Source organism: Charadrius vociferus, unplaced genomic scaffold, assembly GCF_000708025.1.
Source record: "Charadrius vociferus isolate BGI_N301 unplaced genomic scaffold, ASM70802v2 scaffold163, whole genome shotgun sequence".
In the NCBI taxonomy this organism is placed as follows: domain Eukaryota; kingdom Metazoa; phylum Chordata; class Aves; order Charadriiformes; family Charadriidae; genus Charadrius; species Charadrius vociferus.
Window position 1 is genome coordinate 13985113 of NW_009648332.1, and position 25074 is coordinate 14010186.

Here is a 25074-nt window from a genome sequence, read left to right on the forward strand (position 1 = left end):
TAAATAACATCTTGGCGTCTAAACTATTTTTAATTGTCTGTTTTTCAGATTTCTAAACTAAAAAGGAAATATAATTTTGTTATAATTTTTTTCCTTTTTCTCTTCCAATCCTTTTAACTACTTTTTAAAAAATTGCATCACTGTTTTGGGGGGTTTTTTGGGGTTTTTTTGGTTGGTTTTTTTTTGTGTGTGTGTGATAAAAAGCAACCTCTAGGGACTAGAGTTACCAGATGTGCTTTTATTTTGGTGCAGCTTGCTTTTGCATCTTGATAAATTCCAAAAGTGCTCTGGTCAGTAGAAGCACCAGATGTTTGCTGTATGTTCCTGTACTTCTGACAGCAGTCGTGAAAACACTGCAGAAACATCACCAGCCAAAAGACAGGGGAACAGCAGATTTTGAAATGGCAAAGGGATTAAATGTTTAACACTTGAGCGCAAGCAGCTATTAGAATTTATTGGATGGTGTAACTTTTAACTGCATTGTGTGTCCATGTCAGCACAGGTTAAATCAACTACAGTAACTTTCAGTTGTGTCTGTAGTTGAGTAAAAGTGCTGAGTGTTAAACTGGGGGTCTTGCACACACAAGTTAGGCTGTCTTTTCAAGATTACCAGTTTGGGTATGTTTTAGGAATTCTGTGAAATGAGACACAAAATGTTTGCTCACTGTTTTTTGCTCTAGTCTGGCTAGATAAAACAGAAAATTCTGTTGGAAATCTGATTGCTGAGCCTTAGTGTCGTTACTTCAATCACTGGTGATGTGCTGCCTCAGATAAAAGAAGGGTGAATCAGTATTGCATAAATAACGGCGGTTGTAACAGCACTGCAAGGTCTGGAGTGCGTGTGCCTGGGTACACTGAGGCGTGTTCTTTGCCTTCATCTGCAAGGCCCTTGCTACTGGGCTGTAGAATTCCTGTTCAGGCAATTGAGCTATGCAAGATTCCTCTTCTTCCCGAGAGAAATTGCCAGTCAAATGCCTGTGCATTCATGGACTGTTACAGATATGAAAAGCATAAGTTCAGTATTTACCCCTGCTGGGGTCTAGCCTCATTAGTCATCTCTCTTGGTTTCTTGCATGTTGCCTTGCAACGTGGTGGTTTGTTTTATAACTGTAAAATCACGTGGCTAACTGACTTGAACTGTAACACATATGGCTTATAACACTGAGCTCTTTGCCAACTGTAGAGACCTGTGCAGAGGGATGCTCAAGGACCACTCTCTCCTCCACTCTTGTTTCCTTCTCCCATTTCTTCTCTCATGCTCTTTATGGTCTGCAGTGCTCCTAGCCTGGGCGAAGTGAGGACAGAGCACAGTGTTGCTGCACATTCAGCTTAGGCTCTCTCAGCTTTTCAAGGTCAAAAACTGACAAGTTGTATTCTGAAAAATACTGAGTGCCTGCACTGCGCCCTGAAGCCTGGGGATAAATGTGAACAAAAACTGAATCTTGTACTTTTGGTCAAAGCAGTCCTCTCGTAAGAGGATGGCTCAGGAGTACTGCAGTAGGCAAAGAGGGAAGTTGTCAATTTTCTGTGCTCTGTGGACACAGAACTCGTGGCAAACACAGAGTTAATTGTTATTAATCTTTGGGTGCTTTGGGAAGCTAGTCAGAAATACACCATTAGGCTCCTGTCTCAAAAGTCATCCTTAAACAGACCTCTCCGGTCATTTACAGCAAGGCAGGAATGAGCTAAGATTCTAGAGTTTATTGTTAGGGAAATTATGGCCGCTAATACTGCTTTTTAAATATCACATTGATTACAAAACCATCCGTGTAGGAGTGGTGTATAGCACTAGACCTTCAAAGAGCTGGTAAACAAGGAAGATTCAGTGTAAACACTTAAATAGCAGGATCCAAAAGTAGGTTAGAGTGTTATACAATCCGAAAAAGCCCAGCTTTGAAGGGCAGAATTTTTGAAGATTTAAATAAAAAAAGTTTTTTATAGATTTAATTTTTGTTAAATGGGTACTAATTTGACATTGATTATATAAAGCAAGAATCTTATTTTTGTCTCCAATTCACTGACACCCAATATTTCTCTATGCAGTCTGATGGAAATCAGATTTTGATAATTTTTCATTAACTGAATTATGAACAACATTGACCTGACTGACAGTAAAGATGATGATTGCTTAGTTGGGGAACTGATTTACAGTATATATCAGAGATTATATGTTCCCTCTAAGGGGAAGTCCAAAATTATAGTTGTGCAATTTGGGCAGTGGAATGGGGGGAGTTGGGGAGATGGGTTAGTTGTGGGGATTTTTTGTTTGTTTGTTTTTCTCCAATAATGAGTGTATGAGTGGTGCTAATTAATCCTTCTTAATCATGTATGTTATCAAATAACAGCATCATATTTTTCCATAAATATATATATATAAAAATAAAAAATAAGATTTACTCATAATTAAAAGCTGTTGTGGAAGTCTTGTTCCTTAGTTGGAATGTTTTTCTCTATAGGAAATCTTTCAGCTTTGTTGCTTTCTCCTTATTCAGCTATCATCATTTTGCCGACAGAGCATCTTGTGGTACACCATCTCTAAAATACTACCTTCAGTGTGAAATGCAATCAATTTTAAGAAAGTCAGATTGTACAGATAAATATCCTATCCCATAGAAATTTTCTTAGCCTGAAATATCAAATAGGCCAAAACAATAACAGTTTGCTCAGTCAAGGGGTAGCCAAACAAAAATAAACCAACCCAGATCTTGCAGATTGATCTAAAACTGGTAGATTTGGTCAATGTCAGATGCCTAAGGAGGAAAAAACGAGTGGGAATTCTGGTCATTCTAATTTGGTGGAAAAAATAATGGAAATCTTCTTCCATGCAGGTTCTTACGTTAAATCTGTTTCTGATCTCCCCGAGACAAAAAGCACTAATCGGGAAGTATCTGATATCATAAGCCACACTGTAGCCCTTGCTTTCTGGTGTTAGTTAATGTTCTGCAATACGTTCTGTCACTGAAGAGGTAGCAAAACATTTCCTATAGTAGAGAAACATATTTAAAAATACCTATGTTGTATTTTATTGTGGAATGTTTCCTGGGCTTTTCAGGCAATAGGGGGTACTCAGTGCACAAATCCACACTGAGCTGAATTTGGGGGTTTCATTTGCAGGATGCTTAAGAAGAGAAGCTGTAGTCACAGTTGTACCTAAAACTGGTTTTGTAACTTGAGTTGGGTCAGGTAGAGCAAAGCACAATAATCCCCCACGGAATAAAGCAGCAGAGAGTTAACTCCCCTTTTTCCAGTGGGCTGCTGCTTCTCCACAGCTATCCAGAGGCAGTGCCTCAGCCAACATACTAGGAGCTGCAAACCAGGCTAGGAATAGTTGTAATATTCCCAGCTACAGTAGCAGAGACAATTTCCCTCTATTACTATTACAAGATCCTAAAGCTGGTGTTTTGGTTAAACCTCCTTCAGTTTGTTTTAAACTTCTTTTAGTCTCAGAAACTGAATAACCAATGCGGGTGATGAATGTGTTTGTATATTCAGAATGCATAAATCCACTCAAAGGCTCTTTTCTGAATGTCTTCATGATTTATTTTACAAGGGCTTTGGGGCTCCTTACACTTGGTTTGGGGGGGGTGGGGAGGGAGATGGTGCCATCTTTTTGATCTTTGCAGATGGTCTGTGGAACTGTTGATATTTGCAGCATCCTGGCTTGGAGGAATCTCATAATCCATTCTTATCACATTAAGGTCTAATTGCCTGCCTTAATAGGATATTGCAGAAGTAGAAAAACAACAAAAATAGAAATGGTTGGTAGAAAGACAGAGTAAAATATACAGTGGAAATAAATCTAAACCTTTGCTCACTTGATCAAAAGCAAGCTAGCAAAGCCTTTTAGTTATGGGAAAACTTTTCTTCTTAATTTCCTGTGGGAAGGGAGAAAACAATTTTGTTCATGGTAGCACTTTTTCTTTTCAACTAGAAATGTTTTGGCTTTTTTTTTTTTTTTTTAAATTCTTGACCAGTTGTGGTGACAAGGCTAATGCAAGAATCTTTTTGTTTCCTGAAACAAAGTGGGCTTGTTCAGAGTCTTGGGAACCTGAAAGTAAAATGAGAGGTTCCTGTGCTACAATTCTGTTTTTATTTGTTTGTTTAAACTTTGAATTTGCTTTAACTTTAAATATGCTTTTGAAACAGGAGAGCTAGTGAATTACAGGGGCAGAGAGATGAAGTTTTTATCAGTAAGTACAGGAAGAAGTAGGATGTAAATAAACATTAGTGACATACCAATCTGTTGCTTCCTTTTCCTCTAACTTCTGTATTTAAGCTAGGACAGTTTCTTAGGAAATAACCCCAATATGTCCACTTTGTATTTCAGCATTTATAGTCTGATATATGTCAGAAAAATTCACCAGGTCAATCACATTCTGAACAGTTTCTATTATAGCTTTTCTTTAAGACTAATGAGAGGATTATTTGCTAAAATTAAAGATCTTCCTTATTTTGTGTAGCTGTGCAGCCCTAAATATCATACTGTAATAAGCTTGAATTCAAACTATGCTTATGAAAACTGAACTAAAATATGCTATTTTAAAAAGGAGACTATGTCCTGAAATTCCACATTGGGAATTAAAAATTATTTCTCTTCAAAAACCAGTTTTCTAGTTTGGGTCTAGATCTCAGTGTGTCAAAACCCCATGTTCTGCTGAGCCTCAAGGACTGTTTGGTGCCTTGCGAGCCCTCAAAAGGGCAGAAAGAAATGCATGTTTTCACCACGAGAAATCAGACATTTTGGCTTTTCAGCTGCATAGTACTTTGTTCTTCAGTTTGAGCTACCTGCTTACAGACTTTCTTTTGCATCAGGGTTGGGAATAGAGTATGCACTGGTCTTGAGGGAAGCCCACCGATAGCAGGGAGCTGCAGGCTCTACCTGCCAGACACAGACTCACACTTAGGTCTGTCTTTTTTTTTTTTTTTTTTTTTCCTTCCCCAAACTACTGTGTCATCACTGCAGTTTATCATGAAACCCCACCCCAATCTGGCACCCTTGAAAGGAGGTGAAAATTAGTGATGAACATGCTATCTACTTACTTCAAGGAATATTCTGGACAGTAGGCTTTAAAAGCAGGTTCTGAAAGCTTTAAATAATTTAAATTTAACCTTGGAATAAAGAAAACCCCAAAACATTACAATACCGTAAAGACCTGTTGTTCTGAGTACCTCTTAATAATTTGACTCCTAAGCATCTGCAAAAAAAAAAAAAAAAAAAAGGTAACATCTATGGTTATTAGTTTTGTGAAATCAAACACCAATACATGTAATGATGGATTTAAGGGAGTAAATACCACATTTATTTTTAGCTTGTCAGTCAGAATGTGTCTTATACTGTGTGTAGGTTTATAGTTTTTCATTTTGGTTTTTAAGACTGGGAGTGTTTAAATATTTTAGGCATATGAGGACAGAAACCTGTTTCCAGCTCTTGGAATTGATTTTTGCGAGCTAGAAAAAGGTTTGCCTCTCTTTTATGAGACAGTGTTAGACAGTAATGCCACAGAGGGTGTTTTTGTGTTTTATAACTGCTAATCTCTGCCAAAACAGCAGCTCTTCTGTGAGTATCAGTAACTTGAAAGAAAAGACATGTTCAGAGCACTGAATGTGGTACTTCTCGGTGTAAAGCTCTTGTTACACCACACTGCCTATAAGCTCACAAAGAGGATTACATGGGCTTTGTTGTGTCTCCTAACCTTTCTTGAAATCATTTGGTGTGCGTGCAAGATGGAGGTCTGATGGAGGTGATTTTTAGCTTTAGCTTTTCTTATTGTTCTTTCTAAGTCTCTGGCTGGAACCACTTTGTCCTCTCTCATTTCTTTTCCATTATTTCAGTTGCTTAGAGCAGCCGTGTCTGCAGTGCTTGGGTTTCGGTGCTTTATCCACGTGTTCTTATGGCAGAAGCAAAATAAAATCACCTTCCTTCTGTGAACGGAATTCTGCGTGTTATGCCCCAAACCGCAGTGAGGTAACTTCCCGCATAATTAGCTAGTGCAAAGTTGAGGGCAAGGCTAGCCCCAGAGGAACAAGCGGTAGCAGCTACCCATGCGCGTTACGGGAGTCAACTCATTCCTCCTTCCCATCTGCTTGCCTCCTTCTCCCTGCACACTGCATAGCTCCATGGGCAGAGGCACGGCCGTAGTAAGCGTGCATGACTTGTCCTTGCTAAGCGTTTGGCCTTGTGCTCTCCTGTTGAACTAGTAACCTAGTGGAGGAGAAGGCCTTGTGGCTGCCAAGACCACAGGGAGAACAGCCTGGAGACCTGTGAGAGCATCCCTTACAAACGGCTTCCAAGAAAGAAAGGAAAAAAAAAAAAAAAAGTCCATGCAGGAAAAACAAACAATTCTGCTGCTGTTTTGTGGTTCTCCTGTCCTGGGCAGGTGGCAATTGTGCTTTAGAGATAAGGAAGGTCCTTTTATATCTATCTGGTCACATTAGTACAAATGACTGACGGCATTCTTTTGCATGGGGTTGTTAGTGAAAGGTCAAACGTAGCAATTCTAGGGCAAGCAGTCAGGCTGTGACTCAGTCGAGGAAAGCAGCGGGAGACATTAAAGAAAATGCGAGCTTGTAGCTAACTTCAAGTTAAGCGCTGCGAGGGTGTGATAGCTGTGGGGTGTGTTGCTGATCTGTGTCCTTCAGCGCTTCCTATAGCAACTACAGCCCTGGGGAGGTGCATGGGGAAAGGCTTTTGTGGAGCTGGGAGACCTGTAAGACCCCCACAGCTTGTGATGAGGGGAGAGTATTTGACATTCATTTCTCCACTGAAAAATATGGAAAGAGAGAGCTGGAAGTTCTTTCTGCCCATCTCCTCAGGAACCAAGCCTTAACTTTCATGTTTTGGCAACTGTGCCAAGAGCACCAACTGAGATGAGTGCTGCAGTGAGATAAAACTCTCCTCTCTGTCTGCCTTCACCAAATCCCAGGCTAGGTGTGCAAAACCGGTAAAAGCTTCTCCGAGGAGACCAGGGGCTGGATCCCTCCCTGTGGTGGAGGAGATGCTTTCATTGTGAGCTCTGTGCTGGGTCTGTAATGGTGACCGCTGGCCTTCCCCACAGACCAAGATCAAGGGGGTTGCCCACGCTGGTGCGGGGCAGGAGAGGGGCTAATGCATGCCTTTGACCATATAGGCAGCAGCTACTGAGTTCTGCGTATAGAAATGTCTGTTATCTTCTTCAGAGAAATGTGGGTTAGAAATAATCAAATGATCGCGTTGTATATTCATTGCGGGGGACACTGTCCTTTAGTGTTTGTAAGGTGCAGGTCTGTACGAAGTGGTATGCTACAAGTAAAAAGTAATAAATCTGATGCATCTTTATACTGCCTGCTTTGATCTCCTTGTGCTCTGCTAAGCTGTTCTTCTCCCAACCAAAGGGAGCCAGACTGTATATGATAATGTACATCCTGTCTTTTTCCCATCTCCGTGTGTGCACACAAGCTGCATATTTTACTTTAGAAATGGCAAATTTGGGTCACAAGTTCAGCAGTTAAAATGATGATTTTACTACTGCTTGCACAGGAAGCTTATTTTTTAAAAAAGCTGATTCCTCTAGATTGAGTCCTCTAGATTTTGTCAAAACAAAAAGCAAAGCCCGCTATTTAAAGCTGCAAAGAGGTTTGGATTCTCACATGATCAGTTTGCCACTTTGTCTCACAGTGCGTCTGTTTAATTTGAAGTGAAAGCCTTGCAGCCTGCTCCTGTGCTACCTGGCCTAACCAGCTTCCTATAATCACCAGGCTGTGAAGATAGCTTAAAAAAATATTTTCTCCATTACATTAAGAAAGAATTGTGGGGTTTTTTTTTCTTGGTTAGCCAAGTTGTATGTTGCTGAGGAAGGGTTATTTCTTCCTTAATTTGGGGGGAAAAAAAAAGTCATAGAGTACCATTTGGTCCAGTAAATAGGTGATAACTGTTTCTCCCTATATAACATCCAAACACCAAAAAAAAAAAACCACCCAACCTGTGCCAGATATTCACACAGTAACTGCAAGACTTTCACTTGTGCAGTGGTACTTAAGGGAAAGGAGCCAATCAATCTGGTAAGCAATGTGGATGCTCAACAGCAAGGAGTGGGAGACATTGACTGTTACTGTGTCAGAAGAGACACCTCACTCATAATATAACAAGAGACCTAAAATGTGCTGTACGAGTCATGAGCAAGGTGCAAAGCATTTAGCAAATGCTATTTTGTTTAAATGTAACTTACTATAAAATAATGTTAGTGCTGGATTTTACATGTTCAGACTCAAGCAGTCATTTTTACAGAATCAGACTTTGTGCAGTGTAATCAATTGTTGCTCTTCACGTTATTAATACATATCAGCTACAGCACTTTACCTTTCAGATATTTCAGTTGCACAGAGCAGGCCTGGGTGCTTGTACTGTGAAGTGGTAAGGATATGTAAATATCATCTGGCCTGAAGTGAGAAGACTTCTGTTTTGATGCTAAAATAATGCATCATTTCAGTACATATCCTTTGAGAAAACTGTCTTGAGTGGAATGATGGACAATGTGTGACAGGCAACAAAACATAATAAAAACTGGAACCTTCTGAGGATCCGTATGTCATGTTGTGATTGTTATAAAATGGTAAAATAACCTGCTCACCGGTCAACAATACTGATTTTATCTTTGTTCTCTTGTAGGAATGTTTACCCTTGCAGAAGTTGCATCGCTCAATGACATCCAGCCAACTTATCGTATCTTGAAACCATGGTGGGATGTATTTATGGATTATCTAGCTGTTGTTATGTTAATGGTTGCCATTTTTGCTGGAACCATGCAGCTGACCAAAGACCAAGTGGTCTGCTTGCCAGTTTTGCAGTCTACTGTAAATTCAAAAGCACAACCCAGCACATCAGGGAAGGCTGACTTTACCACTGTGGAAACAACCACTGGTCAAGAAGACTCATCAATGAGAACGGTTTCCTTTGGAAGTGCCCCTACTGTAACACCTGATGTACCTCTGAGCAGAGCTACCTCTTCTCAGTATCAACCCACTGAATCAGGCCAGGAGCTGAAGAAGGAGCAGAAAGATTCTTCAGGCCGTAAAACAAATTTGGATTTTCAGCAATACGTATTCATTAATCAGATGTGCTATCATTTGGCTCTTCCTTGGTATTCAAAGTATTTTCCCTATCTTGTTCTCATCCATACTATCATTTTAATAGTCAGTAGCAACTTTTGGTTCAAGTATCCCAAGACTTGCTCAAAAATTGAGCATTTTGTGTCTATATTAGGGAAGTGCTTTGAGTCCCCTTGGACTACAAAAGCATTGTCTGAGACTGCATGTGAGGACTCCGAGGAGAACAAACAGAGGTTAACTGGTGCCCAGTCCCTGCCCAAGTACGTTTCCACTAGCAGTGATGAAGGAAGCCCAAGTGCCAGCACTCCCATGATAACAAAGTCTGGCTTCAAATTTTCAGCTGACAAGCCACTGATCGAGGTTCCCAGCGTCACTATTTTAGATAAGAAAGATGGCGAACAAGCCAAAGCGCTGTTTGAGAAAGTCCGTAAGTTCCGGGCTCACGTGGAGGACAGTGATCTGATTTACAAGCTCTACGTTGGCCAGACTGTCATCAAGACTGTCAAATTCATATTTATTCTCTGCTATACTGCAAACTTTGTCAACACCATTAGTTTTGAACACATCTGCAACCCGAAAGTGGAACACCTGATTGGCTACACACAGTTTGAATGTACACACAACATGGCTTACATGTTGAAGAAGCTGCTTATCAGCTATATTTCCCTCATTTGTGTCTATGGTTTTATCTGCCTCTACACGCTTTTCTGGCTGTTCCGTATACCTTTAAAGGAATATTCCTTTGAAAAGGTCAGAGAAGAGAGTAGCTTCAGTGATATCCCTGATGTCAAAAATGATTTTGCATTTCTCTTGCATATGGTAGATCAGTACGACCAGCTGTATTCTAAGCGATTTGGTGTCTTTTTGTCAGAGGTAAGTGAGAACAAACTACGGGAAATTAGTTTAAACCATGAATGGACTTTTGAAAAGCTGCGGCAACATGTTTCCCGCAATGCCCAGGACAAGCAAGAGTTGCATCTCTTCATGCTGTCGGGGGTCCCCGATGCAGTGTTTGATCTGACGGATCTGGATGTGTTGAAACTGGAGCTGATTCCTGAAGCGAAAATCCCAGCAAAAATTTCCCAGATGACAAATCTTCAGGAACTTCATCTGTGCCACTGTCCAGCAAAGGTCGAGCAGACTGCCTTCAGCTTCCTCCGGGACCACTTGAGATGCCTTCATGTGAAATTCACAGATGTTGCAGAAATTCCTGCGTGGGTGTATTTGCTCAAAAACCTCCGTGAATTGTACTTGATAGGCAATTTGAACTCTGAAAACAACAAAATGATAGGGCTCGAATCTCTCAGAGAGTTGAGACACCTTAAAATTCTCCACGTGAAGAGCAATTTGACCAAAATTCCCCCCAATATCACAGATGTGGCACCACATCTGACAAAACTAGTCATTCATAATGACGGCACTAAGCTTGTGGTACTCAATAGCCTTAAGAAAATGACTAACGTTGCGGAGTTGGAACTGCAGAACTGTGAACTGGAGAGAATTCCCCACGCCATCTTCAGCCTCTCTAACTTACAGGAACTGGATTTAAAGTCAAATAGCATACGCACAATTGAAGAAATCATCAGTTTCCAGCACTTAAAAAGATTGACTTGTTTAAAGCTGTGGCACAATAAAATAGTCAGCGTTCCTTCCTCCATTACCCACATAAAGAATTTGGAGTCTCTTTATCTCTCCAATAACAAACTCGAATCCTTACCAGCCGCAGTGTTCAGTTTACAGAAACTTAGGTGTTTAGATGTAAGCTACAACTCAATCGCATTGATTCCAGTGGAAATAGGTTTGCTTCAAAATCTGCAGCATTTTTACATCACGGGAAACAAAGTCGACGTTTTGCCAAAACAGTTGTTTAAATGTGTTAAATTGAGGACTTTGAGTCTGGGACAAAACTGTATTACCTCAATCCCAGATAAAGTTAGTCAACTGCTGCAGCTGACTCATCTGGAACTGAAGGGAAATTGCTTGGACCGGCTGCCAGCCACGCTGGGGCAGTGTCAGCTTCTCAGGAAAAGCGGGCTCGTGGTGGAAGATCACCTCTTTGATGCTTTGCCCCCAGAAGTTAAAGAGGTGTTGAATCAAGACACAAGCATTCCCTTTGCTAACGGGATTTAGGCGGAGGTGAAATGCTCGGGTAGCTGACTTCTGAACGGCAAATGCTAAAAAGTATGGCAATTGTGAGACCATGTGTTTTAGAAAGCAGAATTCCTTGGAAGGCAGGACTACTAGCAGGATTAGAAGAGGTGTAACCGAGTGTTCAATGTTTGCAGTGTTTTAAAAGATTATGTCCAAAATTTTTGAGAGGATAAAGAACCTTAATAATCTCAATTCTTTTTTCCTTAAATTGTTTGTAACTTGGATGCTGCCGCTTTTGAATGTTTACAAATTTGCTTGCCTGCTTAAAGTAAATGATTAAATTGATGACCTTTTCTTACTATGCAAGTTATTCTTTAAGGTCTGGATTTACTTTAGTGCATTATGGGGGGAAAAAACAAGGATAAATGTTGTATATGGTATGGTTCTAACAGCACTTGAAACACATATTGGTGTGTGTTGTTAGTGCTTAGCCACCCTCAGCAAACGAAACCAGTCTGGCTGTGCTTTGAACTGCACCAGAATCACCATTTTCCTGCGTTAAGGTATGTGGTTTGCATCAGGCCAAGTGTGTTTGCCTTCATTCTTCATCCTCAAGACCTCATGTTTTTGGGTGAGATTTTTTCTGTGGTCCAGTGTGCTACTCTGTCACACTGGCTAAGACTGGTCACATTCCCGCAGCTAGTCTCTCCCCCAGCTTCCTCTGTCCCACGCAGCAGTGGGTGGTAAAAGGGAGAATACTGCCACTTGGCTTTCAAGTTGGGGATATTTGAACTGTTTTGCAAGGTGACTGAAAGCCATTAAACACCAAGTGACTTTACTGCTCATGTTTTGTTCCTCTTCTGAGTTTTCATCTGGGAAACTCACGGCATTTTATGAGTTGGTGGTTGTTTTGTTTCACAGCCCTTGCTTAGGAACTGGGGTGTCTGCTCCATTTTCTAGACTAATCACAGAGACATGAGACTTACGATTTGCTCAAATATAATTTAGCTTTATCACCTATTGTGGTGTGTCTTCCACACCTGGACTTTAACCGTAGGACCACCCTTATCCCCCACCCCAGTCCAAATATGTTGATGTTTTTGAACACTTACACACTGTTAGAAAACCCTAACTGTGTGCCAGAGAAGTCATCAAATAAAGAAAAAAGCAGACAGCAGTGAGCGTGGGAATTTTTTTTTGTTGTTGGGTTTTTAGGTGGTGTTTTTCTAACTGAATTTGCATTGCCAGAACCATTAAAGAAATATAATCCATTAAATCTGCAAAATCATCAGTTGTAAATCTTGGCCATTTACATTCCATGTGTGCAGAAAAGAAGTACTATGCTGGGAGATGATTACATGATTACTCATGGTTTAAACACAATTCCCTATTGTAGTGTGGTCAGGACTGAACTAGTCTGTAGTTCAAGGGACTGTTCTTCTCACACAGAAATCCTTATGCACAGCGATTTCTACTGTAACTTCACCAGAGCTGCCCTGACTTACACCACTATTAATGAGGGGATAGTTTAGGCCTAGGGGCATTGAGCAGTCAGGAACATTTCAAATACTGCTCTTATGAATCTTGCACATTTTATTGTTAATCATTTACTGTTAGTCATGCTGGGAGGACTGTTCTCAGCCATAGGTAGCAGTCTCTGAATACATACCTGCACCGTATGTTTATGTATATCAGAAGACCAGTTCATGAATAGTGGTTTTCCCGCTTCTTTTGGGGATACAGTCTGTTTTCTACTTGCCAGCAGGTAGTGAACTTGGGATGTTGACAGTTCTGCAACACCAAGTCACAGGTTTGGCAGAATACTTGCAGTTACTGATCTGTCCTCCACTGGGAAATCTAGTGCTAATCCTCAGAATTTTTTTTAAGTAGAAGTTAAGGCTGCAGTGGATTTTTTTTTTTTTTTTAAGAAATTCTTTCATGTGTTTATTTTTTGCACATAGATCACTTTAAAATTGCTGGACTATTGACTCTTTAGAAAAACTGTGGAATATACTATTGGTGTATGCTTTGTATTTGCTGTTGAGTGTCGTTTCAGCTTCCAAGAAATTATGTGTAGGAGGGAGGAAGAGTTGGAGGATGACAAAGTAATTAAAATATTTAGAAAAATAGTTCTATTTTTCATCTTTTTTCTTATTTTAATAGCAGAGGCTCACAGAATGCGGCCGTGGATTGATCCAGCTTTTAAAAGCTTTTTATGGTGTTTCCGATTCTCCTGCTGTCCCTACTGATGTTCAAAAAATAAACCCATGTCCACTTCATATGAGTATGATAATTGAGACCACTGTTTTGACTAGTCATTAGCCAAGTGTACCTCTTTAGACAACTTCCTCCAGAATAAGTACATGTTAAAGTTAATTTCAGGCTTGTGATGCTTGCTCAGCATAAACTCCATTCTTGTTTTTAGGAGAGCTTTCTCAGAGCGGGGAGGAACTGCTCATCATCCTCGTGTCACACACACCGCCACCCCCTCCCCACCCCCCCCAGTCCTTTCTTCTCTTTGTGACTGTTTATAATGTTCCTATTTCCTGTGTGTCAACTGACACAGTCTTGCTTTAAAGTCTTGGAAGTTCATCTCTTTTCCATGTAAGGCATGTGAAATATATTTTGCATTTCTATTTGATTTAATAAATAAGATGTTTATATCTTCCTCTAATCTATTTTTTTAATGCGGGAACAGTGTGTTTGTGTAGTAAAATCTCTGATTTCAAGTATTTTATGCTGAACTTGTTCTGTGATGCTTATAAGAAGGAAGAGGTATGAGTTGCTGCTCCTAGTAAATCCTGTAGCAATGGTTTCTAACTAGAATATAGTACTCCAGGATAGGGTTTTTTCACTTAAGTAATCTCAATGACATACCACTGTTTTTATTTGGCTAATGGAGTTTGGCAGAATATATGTAAAGCCCCGGAAGAAAAATTACTGTGTTCGTTCACATGAGAGGAAGTAGGAAATTGCCCATTCTGTTTGCTCCTGCCACTGTAACACATATGTGTGAAGAGCCTTTAATTTTCCAACAAATTGTCCTTTTGGCAGATGCTTCCTGTGATGCAAACAGAGCTATGGCTATACTGAGCAGGCATCAGGCTTCTTGGTGTAAGGGAGAATGCTGACACTCATGAAAGGCTCTCTGCTGCTAAATAAATGGCTTTGCAGTCCTGAGCTGCCCTCTCTGGTAGCAAAGGGGGAAGCCCAGCCACTCTAAGTCATGCCTGGTTACGGGAGATCTGCTTTGTGGATTGTATTTTTAATAAAAATGTTACGGAAATAGCTGTTCTCTATATTGTGTTTCCACAGAAGTGCACAGAAATTAGTGGTGTATGGTTATGTGAAGGCAATGGGCTAGACTTCTTGGTTCTCAAGACAGGGAGTTGTGCAGAAACCTGACAGTCCCAAGTGTAACTCTTCTGAAGCTTGTGAATATGAAAAATGAGGCTTCTGTCAGGTCTGTGGGATGTGAACCCATGAGGGTGCTAAAGACAAGAACAAAAGCTTCAAATTTGCCGAGGTGTCCCATTGTTGATGGCAAAGCCATCGGGCACGCTGGCGGTGGGCTGAGGGTAGCTTATCTGGGCTGCTCTTGCCCAGTCCGATGGCATTATTGCCTGGGCAGCAACTGGCCTTGGAGATAACATGGAGCATGGCACTGTTCTTCAGTCCACAGTGAGGAGACAAGCTAAACCTGTGACTTAAGACCTGCTTTTGGTTTTGGCACAATCTTCTAGCCTGGAGAAAAGGACATTAAAAATATTTACATTTCCTGTCTAAAAGCTGGGAATTCTTTAATTAAGGTAAAATGCATGAATGATTGTGAAAAACACAAATCCTGTAGAAATGAGGTCATGTAGAAAGATTCTAGAGGCACAGGCAGTCTCGTCATTAGCTGCATGGCTGAGCCCTATCAACGCGTTTCTAATGTGTTATCCCAGAACAATTTGATTTAGACAGCAAACTATCATAGGCAGGACTAGAAGATACCTCAAGATGTGAGGTATCTTCAAGATTTTTACTAGGGCATGTAGCGATAGGACAAGGGGGAATGGCTTTTAACTGGAAGAGGGCAGGTTTAGATTAAACATTGGGAAGAAGATTTTAACTTTAAGGGTGGTGAGGCACTGGAACAGGTTGCCCAGAGAGGTGGTTGAGGCCCCATCCCTGGAGGTGTTCAAGGCCAGGCTGGAAGTGGCCTTGGGCAACCTGGTCTAGTGGGAGGTGTCCCTGCCCATGGCAGGGGGGTTGGAACTCGATGATCTTCAAGGTCCTTTCCAACCTAAACCATTCTATGATTCTATGTGTTTAAGCCTGCCACCCTGCTTCATGCAGAAATAAGGTTCCCTAACTCGTTCCTGCCAGATGTTTGGCAAGATGTAGGAATGGGTTAGGCAGCGATGGAGATTCCAGCCTCTCGAGGCGAGCTGTTTCCTTAATCATCTTCCCCGTTGAAGAAACACAGCTAGAACCTTAGCCAGCCAGCAATTGCTGATGCTCCATTTAGGCCAAACCAAATGATTAGAAATGTATTAATGTATTTGCTTGCAGAAGCACAGACTGAGACAGACATCTGTGTGGGCGCATTGTGTCCCAAGCAGCTTGGGAAGACTGAAGTTTGGGATTCCTTTGAAATGAGCTTTGAGGGATGGCTAGCATCAGTTCGGTTACGGATGTAGTGCAAAAAGTTGCATTCTCCAATGATGGCGCAAGGCCATCCACAGCCATGGTGCAATGCATTTATGGCTGCTCTGCCTCATCGTAGGCTGGTGGCTGACGTCCTTATTCTTGCAGAGCCTGGGTGGTCTGTTTGTTCAGGAAGACATTTTGTGAAGGCATTTAAATAAAATGTTTTTCAAGCAAGTTTGCTGTAGGAACATGCAAGGTGATCCTTAAGATTACCAGGATTCAGAGCATTGAGACAAATTCTGTAGTGTTTGTAACCTTGGCATTAACCCCTTGCCTCCCACTGTGAATTGATAAAATTGCTGCACGAACTACTGATTAGCTTACAGGGTTCCCTGAATGATTGGCAATTTTAGCATTGCAGAAGAGTTCTCAGTTCAGGCTGTCCACTTGTGCTTGTACAGTGTGTTCGGCACTTAAACCAAAGGCATCAAACATTGATGTTGCAAAACCCTGCAGGCTTATACTGTGACCAATTTCCCAGGACAGCAAGTCATTCCCCATGCTGCTAAAGGGAGGGAAAGCTGTGTTAGTGAGTACAGTTGTTTCTGTAGCAAAGACGAGGCTTTAGAACTAAGCTCAGAAACAGATTTTCCAAGCTGATTACAAACACGCACCCATTCCACGATAAAAGTCATGAGAGATGTCATTTCTGGCAGAGAGATCCTGAAAATAGTTCCTGTAACTTGGCCAGGCATGGGTGCAGAAGTGGCAGCTCTTTAACGCTGCACATCAACACAATACAACTCAAGTGAGGATCTTTAAAACCACACGCACTGGAGTTTGGCCAGGCTGCATCTCTCTCCCTTCCCTGAAGAGAACAGCCCCTAAGCCCTTTTGCAATTACTACAGCCAGGACCTTTGTTCTGTCTTGCTTCCAACAGCACGTTGCCCCTTGATGCGGGAGGTAATGTAGGGTTACTGGTTTAATAATGACTTTTTGGGAAGAATGCCATCTTCTAAATTAACACCACGGTCCCTTGCAGGAAGTCTTCCAGCACAGAGCAGGTCTGTTCCCATAAAATGAACATGTTGTGCCCATAAACAACAAAATCTTGAATTGGGATTGGGTTGCATAGACCATTAGGAATAAATGCATGAACATGTTGCTGTTCTGCTAACCAGTTCTGGGTAGTTTTGCTCCTTCAAGTGGTTTGTATAAGTAGATTTCAAGACCTTTTCCCTAACACCATCCTGCAGCGTCGCTGGAGCCAACGCTGCTGGCCGGAGACAGGCTGGCTTGTCCCAGATAGTGCTGCTGGAGCTGGCCCAGCAGAGCTGGGGTGGGAGAAGGCCTGGGTACCATGGCCACTGCCAGCACCCCGCGGAGGCTCCCCTCTGCTGGAGTGGACAGATTAATCTCGCTCCTCCTGAGGTGTCATGTATGTAAGATGCCACACGAGATTGTGTCCTTAGTTACAAAATAAAGGGAACACTGTTGAATGCAACCTATTGCTACGCGACGTGTCTGAAAGATGGGGATCATGATAACATGAGGAAATGCAGAATAAGGGGGAAAAAAAAAAGGTATAAATAGACCTGAGAGGAGGTAGAGCCCCCACCCCCAGCTTGAAATGTCAGAAGTTTTAGAAGGACAGCGTAAAATCTGTAGTGTAACTTACAGCTGCTCCTGCCTCGAGTCAAGTGCCTCAGGGCACCCTAGGACTCTTTGCCTTTTTTTTTTTCTTTTTTTTTCCCCTTTGCTTGTGTCCTCCCTGTCTCTCAGACAGGGCCATGGGTGCCTGCACGGCTGCTACTTGCGTGCTTGCTTTCCCCTCCTGCTCTCGTGCAAGTATCCACGATAAGCTCATCCCCGCAGAGCCGTTAAGGCTTATCCCAGCACAGCCGTAGCCGGGGCTGCCCTCTGCCCTGGCTGTGTGCTGGGCAGCCCTCTGCAGGGAAAGCCCAGGCCCTATCGAGGGCCAGAGTCTAATCTTGGAGCTGCAGCTTCCCCTCATGAAGGGATTCTCCCTCCTCTGGTTGGCAGGAGATACCCGAGCGGGGCAGAGCCCTGCCAGCACAGGGGGGCTGAAGCTCCCTCCCTGCTCCAGGGCTGCCGGGTGGAAGTGGTGTGGAGCAGGTAGCGCTGGGGCTGGTAGGAGCCCCGTGGGGTCCTGTCCACCTCCAGCTCTCACAAAACCCAGCGGAACTGTGCTCTTCCTGCTGCCCTCTGAGGAAAGGCTTCCATACTGACTTCAAATTGGGATTTCCGTAGCAATACCCACAGCTCCTGCTGTTCTGTGTCCTGACAGCTGCCCTTGTCTTTGTTGGAAATGGGGTTGCGTGTTTCTTACCCTGTTTGTAAAGGATGCAGAGAGCACCTGATGGTTGTCACAGCCTCCTCTGCAGTGAGTGCTGCTTCATCATCCCTTCTATTTTTTCCTCTGCCCCAGGTTAAACGCCTTTCTTCAGCCTTTCTACGTGTGGTGGTTGGGTGTGTTTGTTTTGTAACTACTGTTGCTCTCTCCTCAATCCTCTCAGTTTATCGAGTTTGGTAAGATTAGTGGTGTCTGCAATGGGATGTGGGACCTTGGCTGAGACCTCTCAGAGTAGAGCCGCTGACCCCTGGGGACAGGCAGCCAGAACGAGACTCCCGAGAAGCAATGTCTTTACACTGGGTTGCCCAACCTGCTTACGCCTGAGCGGGTGGCCCAGCAGAAAGCCTGGCCACACCGACTTCCTGGTGTCCTCCACGGGAAGGGTATTTGGATGCACTTTTGTGAGGTGGCTTTTGTCTGCTGGCTGAGCAGGGGAGAGTGGCAGGGTGTTGCATGGCCTCAGCATGCCTCTGCTCAGGGGCAGGTAACTCTGCTGCTCTCGTTTGCTGTTTGGCTTCTCCGAGGTCTGTAGGATATATCTGAAGGTGGTGGTTGGTCTCCAAGTTCTACAGGCTCTTATCTATGATGAGAGTTTTATTGCGGACTTCTTCCCATGCAGTAGCTGCAAGGGTGTCCTACGGATGTAAAATGCTGGGCAAGTGGAGACTCCGGTTACGTACCCAGGTCTGTAGGGCTGTAATGCACAACAGAGCTGGAAACCAGATGCCTCTCAGGACCTCAAATATTAACCTATTAAAATTGGGAAACGTGCTTAACGAAAGGCAAAGGCCAGCTGGGTTGTAAATTGATCCCTATCAGTATCGATGTTTATGTGTATTTGAGACCTAAGAAAATGACAGCATGATCTGACCCAGGAGAATCAGATATGTTTCCGGGCTGTCTTTGTACTAAAATCTAGTTAAGTAAATTGGCTTTAAAACTGAGTGTGTTAAATGGGTGTGAGGTGGCTCTGTCCCTGTGAGCCAGTGCTAGTGTGGATGAATAATTCACACACTTAGTACTTGGGAAAGCTCCTCACACCTTCAAAGCTATTTTTGCTTACGTGATGGCCGAGTCGGTGTGTCCCTCTCACCGCACATTTCAGCCCGCACACAGAGCACAGGTGTTTTCCCCAGGTGCTGGTGGTCTGAAACCATAGTGATCCAGCGCCATTGCTGCTAGACAGAGGTGAGTTCCAGGACTCCACACCGGCATTGTGTAGGGATCCTTGGTGCATCCCCCCTCGGGGACCACTCTTCTTTCAGTTTAGGACCAGTAAAGCTGACAGGCTGCAGTTTGGAACTAGAACTGTACAGAAGAGGCCTTAATTAAATAATTTTTCTGAATTAATTAAAAGACTTGCAAAATGATCGTGTAGACAGCAGTGCCGCATTATGGTTTGAAACCTGCCTTTCTCTCCTCCACCAGCGGAGCAGGTACGCTCCCAGCCGGGGTGTCTGTGCAGGAGTTACCCCACAGAAGCAGTGCACCCACAGTAAAAGGTAAGTGGCTCTTCAGAGGAAGGCATTCCAGGTTACCACCCCATGTAGACAAGGTCCTTGTGCCTGTGGGGCTTTGTTTATCTTTGTGCTTGTGTTCATCAGCCTCAGCAACATGTTTAACTCTGAATATATTCGTTTAATTAAATGCTTTTAACATTCATTATGGGGCTGCTAATTGCTGACTCCCCCAGAGCAGCTCGGCAGCAGACGGTGTGGGGTGTGAAGCACCGGTGAACAGCCTGGATGGGACCACTCAAGTGGGTCCCAAAATGAGCGTTTTAGCCTTACAATCTGCTGCTCTCACCTCACCAGACTGAGAAAGGGCTAGCTTAGAGGAGACCTCCGAGATCCAGCATTGCTGTAGTTTTGTTAAGCTGCAATCAGCGCTCCTGAAAGCCTGAAGGGCTGCTGCTATTATTAGCAAAATGTTGGCAGTGTGATTAGCTCTGTGCAAGACTCAAGTTCAAAGAAGCTTAAAGGATGAACAGGCAGATGCAGGCTGGGCTTAGGCACTGCGTATTGTAAAACCATGGCAGTCCTATGTGATGTGGAGAAAGGTGCGTAGATGCTGGTTCTCCATTTGTTATCCTGCTGGCCACAGCACTTCCACTTAGCAGCTAACGGGCCTTGGTGCGAGCTGCTGCTCCACGGTGTATGAGAGTGGAGTGGGCCAGGGCAGCCAGGAGGGATTCCCGGTCCCGGGATGTGCAGCGGGGCTGGGCAGGTTTACGAGGACTTGGGGTAAAAACGCCCTGAGCCCCAAGGCCACGGGCCATCAGCAGCCCTGCTGCCTGCAGAGCTGGCTCTGCTCCTGTTAGTAGCTCTGAATTGCACATCTTGAGAAAGAAAAATAACCCTAAACACTCAGTTTAGTACAAACGTATTTTGGTGCGGTGCTGTTTTGGAGGTTTGCAGCTGTGAAACTCCTCACTACAGGATATTGGTGATGCTATGAGTTTTCATAGTCTCAAGAGGATGTGTCGTGGTTTGAGCTGTTAATTTCAGAGAGTTCAGTTAGTTAGAAGCAGCTTAGCTGAAAAGTAAAATTACTGAAAAGAAAATTGGTTGTTTTACCTCAAAGCAGGACAGGATGCAAAGGAAGTTCATGGGAGAGAACTCCAGGGAGGATTAGTGAATACATGGAAACCACCTCTGCCATGGCATGGCCCTGGCTTTTACCCTGATTTTCCTATTATCTGTGGCACCTCCTTTGGCTGCTGTCAGATGCCCTGGTGGAGAGCAAACAGCGGCTGTCTGCTGCACAAGACTCCTTCCTCCCCTCTGGATACACCACAACTACAGCATATGCTCATGCCCCGGAGCACGGCAGCGGGACTGCTAGCCACGGGCATAGCTTTGATTCCTCCATCGTGGCAGCTTAATTACAGGCTGCTTGGGACAACTTTTTGTGATAGAAAACCTAGTTCCTCTGTCCTCCTCTGCCTCGCTTTTGTCCATCCTCCACAGCACATACCCCTTTTGCTTTTTCCAGACCAGCCTGTGGTGGTGTCTGGGCACAGAGGCACCACCTGCTTGAAGGGAAGAGGCATTACTCCTTGGTGTAAGCTACAGCCTTTGATTGATAGACACTTCCTTGGTTGTGTCACCCAGACTGTGGTATGTGCCCCAGCTGCTCGCCTTTGTCCTTCCTGGGGGACTCCTCGCTGGCAGCAGCCCCTCTCCTTCCTGCCCCATGCAAGATGCTCCGTTGTTTGCTACTGCCTGAGCGGTCTGAGCTTGTACAGCCTTCAGAGGCTGACCACAGCATGGGCTCCTGTACAGGAGATGGGGAAGGAGCTTCAGGCACTGCTGGAAGAGGATATTTGAGTCCCACATGTGCTTGCACAGGGGAATGAGGGACTACCAGATAGCCCCCATCCTCCCCGATTTGTGCCAAAACAGGGGTACGCACTGGTCTGACACTGGGAGGAGAGGAAGGGATGAACAGTTGGTGCTTAGCTTTTGCTGATTTTATGTCTCTCCAGACCACAAAAGGACCCAGATGGGACTCCTCCACCTCACCTGCATGCTGGGGGGTGCGCTGCATTTTGGGGCAGAGCAAGCCAGGCATTTTGGAGCTCTTTGGACCTGACTTTTAAATGCAAAGGTGTTTCCAGCCTGAGTAGAGCAGGGTGACTCTCGCTCTCTCCCGGAGCAGTCGCCACATTTGGAGACACAGCTCTTGGTTCCTTCTATGAGTTCTCACACAAAGGCAGTGGCTAAATGGCTGTCAAAGGCCAGGATAGTGGAAATCTCCTGCCTCGAACATTGCAGGGTTGAACTCAGGCACAGCTTGTGAGATTAAAGCGATGATTACAAGGAGTTTGGAACTGGTCCCAACACATCACAAAAAGCAAAGCAATCCTGCAGTTCAGCGTGCTGACTGTTAGCAGGGCTGTTCTGCCCCTCCACTGCTCAGCATCCGAAGCTCTGTCATGTAAAGGGCAGGGTTAAATGAGCTCCAGTGAAACCATCCTCCAAAAAACCTGTGATGCTTCTCAGAGCTTGACCACTTGCTGGGATAGAGGTGAACTCTTTCTGCCCTGCCCCCTCTTAATGGACTTTTTTTCCTGTTCCCAAAACATTTATTCTGAATTCCCTTGGCTTCACATCCAAAACAATTCTAAGCTTGTTTTTTCTAGATGCCTCTTTTGAAAATTGCACACTCGAGCCATTGTGCACAGCAGCTCCAATTACAACCTGCTAAAAGTTTGACAACAATCTCTGCAGTCTTTATTTTCTCTTCCCTGTGGCTTGGGTTTTGTTTGGTTTTTGAGTTGGGTTTTTTTTCTGGCAGAAATTTCTTTGTCACAGTCAGGCTGACAGTGGCCTACAACATCATTGTTGGATTAAAGGACATAGGGTATTTGGAGTGGTGTTTTATATGTTTCTGAATCACAATTATTTCCCTGTAAGAAACTATGGGCTGTCCTGGAGCTGCTGAAATGAATCACTCGGGTGAACGCTTTTTCTTCTTTTTTGCTGCCAATTTGAAACAGTAAAAAGTCTGGCTAAATTCTTCCTCCCTAATAAAATCTGATGCAAAACTTGTGCTGGTTTGGAAGAATCATTCTACTGCAGCACCCTATCAGTACGCGGGGACCATTTTCTTCCTGAAAGGGTTTTACTGTACATTTATGCTAACTTTATCAGAAAAAGGCACCCTCTAAAATTGAGGGCTGAGACCTCAGCCGTTTTGGAGATGCTGCCGTCCTTCATTAACTAATTTGCTGGTTTATTGAAACCACAGACTTGTGGGGAGCATTTTGGTGCCAGACTTTCTCAATGGGCTGGTTGTGCAGGTAAGTGCTCAGTGCTGCCAGGGTTGCACAATCCAGCCCTTCAGCTGCTGTAAGAATATCCTTTGACAAGCTCCAAGATCAGGAGAATTACCTGCGATATTTTTACGTTGGTGCAGTCCTCTTTAGCAATGAAGGACTGTGTGTCTGGGATGTTTACTGGGCAAACACAGCTTTAAACTCCTGCAAGTAAAACTGCCTTTATTGATTTTCACTGTCCAGGGCATGTCAAGCACAAATACAGATACAGTATAGAGTGTGGATCTTCAAATGCCATTTGGGGATAAATGTTTGCAGTGATGTAACAGGCAAAGAAACGTGCTTGTGGCTGAAAAGTTTCCAAGCTTTGTGTTGTCCCTGTCTTTGCCGATCTGGTTCATCCAGGGAAATAGCAGCGAGTGCCTGGCCAGTCAGCCCTGCCCTGGTGCCCGGATCCAGAACTCGGCAGCGAGCGGGTGTGAAGCTGAAAAGGCAGGTTGCTCCTCGTATCCGCTCTGCATGTTTTGTGGAAGCCTCAAGAGGAGAGCCAGCCAGTGCTGTTCATTCTGGTCGCGCTGAGAAGCGGACACTACCCTGCTGGGAAAAGATCCAAGACCATCAATTTATTTTAATTTCCCATGCAGCAGTTAGATGGTGAGAGTATCGATTTAATCCGAGAGCCAGAATTGACAAACCACATCCATGGTTGCTGATACGTAGCTTTGCTTTTCTTGTGACTTAGAGCATCTGGGAAGTGGCTTTAAAGGGACAGCTTGTGTGTCTTCTTTGAGGAGGGAAATGGGGAAGGTCCACATAGAGACAGTTGCTCTGGCACAGCCCTCGCAAAGCTGGATGGATCCTGGGTAGGTGGGTCACTGCCTTGATTGTTGCAGTCAGTTTACAAGTTTCCTTAATTTGCTGAAGGAATCAGGCCTGACTGGGCTACAGGACTTCACAAATAACTTTAATTTTCTTTTCCCCTATCCTTAGTCCGAACCTCAAGTGAACATAATCTGAGGAGACGTGAAGTTCTGATTCAAAACCCCACATCCTACAGCTGATGTCCAAAGCGACCCTGTCCCATGTTTAACAGCAGTCTGTTTTCGGTGTTTTAAATAAACACGTGGGGATCTCTGACCTTTTCACTTGAGGTACACGTATATGCCAAGGGAGGGTATGATCACAGCACAGGGTGATGTTCCAGCGCTGCCTTTAATTTGGCTGGTCTGACTAGCAGTGGCACAGATGTCAGCAAGTGGTGTTGAGACTCTCCTTCAAGCGTATGTAAAAATACCTTCCCTAATGTTGCTGGCACAGCCCCGACTGTGCACACAGGAACCCCACCTTCACTTGCTAGTAGGTGGCTCTGATTCCCCACACTTCTGGTGCCAAGAAATTTTGCAATTTTTTGTGTAACTTGGATGGAAAGTGATACTTTGGGTTTTTTTTTTCTGTGATTGCTGCTTTCACTCTCCTTCCCCTGGTATATATCTTGGAGAGTTTATACATTTTAATGAAATTATGCAAAGGGGAGGCCTTGCCCAGAGGAAAGGAGAAAGTGGAAAAAAATTATATAAGCTTCCAGAAATAACATGGAAACCATTTTCTTTTTCTGTAGTACTGAAAGCCTGTTCTAGATGAGCAAATTAAAATTGTTTGCAGTCATACACGGAAGCATATGAGTGTCTGCTAGGAACGCCCTGCCTGAGTGGGACCTTCACCTGTACAAGCACTGCCACCAGAGAGTTTCGCTAGCGTAGCCAGGGGTTTTCCAGGGGACAAGCACTGGGATGGCCCCTTCCAAATGCCAGCTGATGAATCATGCTTTTCTGAGGCGGTTGTGGAGCAATCTTTGGCTCCGCATCTGAATTCCACTGAACAAGCACAACAGAGGAAAAATTCCGTATACATAACAGGAGGAGAAAGCTAGAGCCTGTCTAGCCCGCGTCAGTTCCTGGGGCAGCCGACTCACACGTGGTCTCTGCACCACATGGAGCTTGAGCCGGCTGTTGGACGTGGGTGTGAGCTGGGCAGCCGGAGCGCCTGGGGCCAGTTTCAGGCTTTACCGTGGTGTATCCATTTCCAAACCCCGGTATTTTGCGTGCAGGA

At 43.9% G+C, this 25074-nt stretch overlaps 1 protein-coding gene across 5 annotated transcripts; it reads left to right on the forward strand.

Annotated features, from left to right (window-relative positions):
- The first annotated feature begins 8646 nt into the window (after nucleotides 1-8646).
- Nucleotides 8647-11527, forward strand: LRRC8D (leucine rich repeat containing 8 family, member D). Of its 5 annotated transcripts, none has more exons than XM_009884728.1 (2): nucleotides 8647-8958; nucleotides 9031-11527. In XM_009884728.1, exons 1-2 carry the CDS (start codon nucleotides 8647-8649, stop codon nucleotides 11212-11214), a joined length of 2496 nt encoding a protein of 831 aa, XP_009883030.1. In that variant the 3' UTR covers nucleotides 11215-11527. The 5 variants fall into 5 exon arrangements, with proteins under 5 accessions (XP_009883030.1, XP_009883032.1, XP_009883033.1 ...); XM_009884730.1 differs by having other exon boundaries at nucleotides 8647-8896; nucleotides 9035-11527; XM_009884731.1 differs by having other exon boundaries at nucleotides 8647-8896; nucleotides 9044-11527.
- The last annotated feature ends 13547 nt before the right edge of the window (nucleotides 11528-25074 follow it).

Bases quoted from the DNA above. Each gene is read 5' to 3' on its own strand.
- LRRC8D (XM_009884727.1), top strand. From the start codon at position 8,647: ATGTTTACCCTTGCAGAAGTTGCATCGCTCAATGACATCCAGCCAACT.